Source organism: Penaeus japonicus, unplaced genomic scaffold, assembly GCF_977035675.1.
Source record: "Penaeus japonicus unplaced genomic scaffold, GWHDUDI00000001_assembly GWHDUDI00000006, whole genome shotgun sequence".
Lineage (NCBI taxonomy): Eukaryota > Metazoa > Arthropoda > Malacostraca > Decapoda > Penaeidae > Penaeus > Penaeus japonicus.
The window spans coordinates 30,205,288-30,207,787 of record NW_028234408.1 but is presented as its reverse complement, the minus strand read 5'-3'; the positions used below and the strand labels follow the sequence as shown (position 1 = coordinate 30,207,787).

Genomic DNA, 2,500 nt, shown 5'->3' with positions numbered 1-2,500 from the left:
CCTAGTCTTTTCTAGCATATGGGCCACCTATAGTCAGTAGATGTCAGTAGTTTTATGTGAATGAATTACATATTCTCAGTGAACCTATTCATGAAAGGGCGTATGTTTGCCTAATATCATTCCCACCTTCAATATAGCAAGTACCTGTAGCTTCCTGCCGAGAGATTTCTCAAGGTACGAGGCTTATTCTAAGGGGTGAGAAAAGGAGATTTTTTTAAATTTATTAATTTTTTTTTTGTGTGTGTGTGTGTGTGTATGATAAAGTGAAGAGAAAAGTGCATATACAAGAACAACGAAAATGTGCATATATGGCGAAACTTGATGTCTTGTGTCATGTTGGAAATACTCCAATGATGTGATATCAAATTATCTGGCGTAAATTGCTTAATATTTTAAAATCCAATCAACATGAGGTGTGTGTATCTTTATTGATTGCAATATTTTCCTATAACCATGAAGTTGTTGTTGGTAATAAGTTAACACATTCACGATGGATGTTATGATATCAAGTCACAGGAATATTTCCAATACCATATGTGACATCCTATGAATTCATGGAGTTTTATTGTATATGGTTATGCCTGTAAATACACACTGTAATTACATTTATTTTACACTTTTACACTTTTTTTTTTTTCACAAAAATTTGTAAAAATACAAAACCTCTTTTTGTCACCCTTTGCAGTAGCATAAGTGAATATCGCTCTGAGAGCAGTGGGAATGCAATTAGGCAAGTTAGAATTGAAACACAACAAATTAATGGAATTTCAAGCTATCTCAGCACCCAATAATTTTCTCTTCATGTTACCAGATGAAAGATCATATTCTTACCATACCATTCATAGTAATGGAAAGAGAGAGATAAAGATAAAGGGAGGGAGAGTAGGAGAAGGAGGGAAAGATTGAAGGATCATTCACCCATCACCCATCCTCGTTTCATGCCTGGTTGACTGTACAAGAACACTTATTGCGTCATAGCGGTAACCTGGTCTTTCTCATTGCCTAATCATGGCATTGAGTTGGAATATAAGTCAGTCCTTGATGACCTCCAGCCTGAACACTTACTTGGATTTCAGTTTATTATTTGCAATTTATTTTCTACTACAAGATTAGTCCTATCTTTGTGAGCTCTTATTTAACCCATTCGCGCCGGTTGACGTGCTGACACGTGGTCGAAAAAAGCCCCGGACCCGGGTGACGTCCTGGCACGTGCTACATTTTCGGCCCGCGCGCCGGGAGGCCAGTAGCGACGTGCTGAAACGTCCGCATTAGAATGATAGATTATTCTTAGTACAATTCGATTTTCATACTTGATTTGTCTTAGCTACTTTAGTTTATCCTTCTAAATAGTAGAAAATGGGATATAACGTAATATGAATGACGTCTCAGGTACATACGTAATCTTGATTACGGCATGGTGATTTCTGTTTCTGATTTGTTGAATATGATGATCTGAGTCGAAAGACTATCGTAAAATCAATTGTAATTGGCCGAGGAATAAAAAAAAAAAAAAAAAAAAAAAATATAACATCTTTTTGTTGCCCCACTAAAAGAAAATGACACTTGAAAAAACATTGCTGTTACTTGCATTCACTTGTATGCACATGTATGGTTGTTCATATTCTCTTTCTTTTCGTTTAGGAAGAAAAAAAAAAAATGAAAAAAAAACTATGTTTGTTACCTCACTAGAAGAATGCTTCCACTTCCCATTGGTATTACAACATAGGAGTAAAGAATATGGAAAAAGTTCAATAGAATAACACTAAAAAAACAGTGCTATAACATCTTTTTCGACTGATATACATCCTCTGAACATAGCACTACTTTCTACACATGATTACACTTTAGACGCAATCACGCAAACCATAAGGATAGGGTGGGTGAAAAACGCTCTGCGAGCGTCAGAGCGACCGCGCGCAGCGGGAAAACACCCCGGCACGAACGGTTGCGCGCTTGAAATCTTCCCGGCGTTATCGGGAGTAGGCGAAATTCCGCCCCGGCGTGAATGGGTTAAAGGGCTAGAAAAGGCAATACATAAATGTTAAAATGGAAAAAAATAAAATGAAATGTCTGTTACATATCTGACATACCAGTTCCAGCAGTTTATTTTCCATTTGTTAATCTTATTTGTAGAGTAGGGGACAGACTGGCTAACTTACTGAATGACAGACACAGACTGACAAAGTATTCTTAATATTTTACCCTTGATATATGCTACACATTTGAATTACAGACAGTAGATGTAGCCATAGCAGTAGATCAGGCAGTAATTGATATGTTGCTGATAACAATATAATCCTTTTTGATCAATTCGTCATATTAACAGGAGGTTACAAAAGAGAGTGTGCAGTCATGGCTGGACTTGATGAACTCCCAGCCAAGATCTCCACAGCTCCTTTCGGGGAAGAATAACCCACTAGTCTCTACACTTCACCAAATATTGTCTAGGTAAGACTGGAATATTGAAGTGCCAACGTGAACCTATGGATTTTTATGTAAT

The 2,500-nt window shown here is 37.1% G+C and overlaps 1 protein-coding gene across 1 annotated transcript in view; it reads left to right on the top strand.

Moving 5' to 3' along the window:
- Nucleotides 1-2,500, top strand: part of LOC122248570 (BOS complex subunit ncln) — a 19,382-nt gene that overhangs the window by 15,286 nt on the left and 1,596 nt on the right. The window contains exon 10 of the mRNA XM_043008676.2: nt 2,327-2,448. Within this exon, the coding sequence (XP_042864610.1) occupies nt 2,327-2,448 (122 nt within the window). The remainder of the gene's footprint in view (nt 1-2,326; nt 2,449-2,500) is intronic.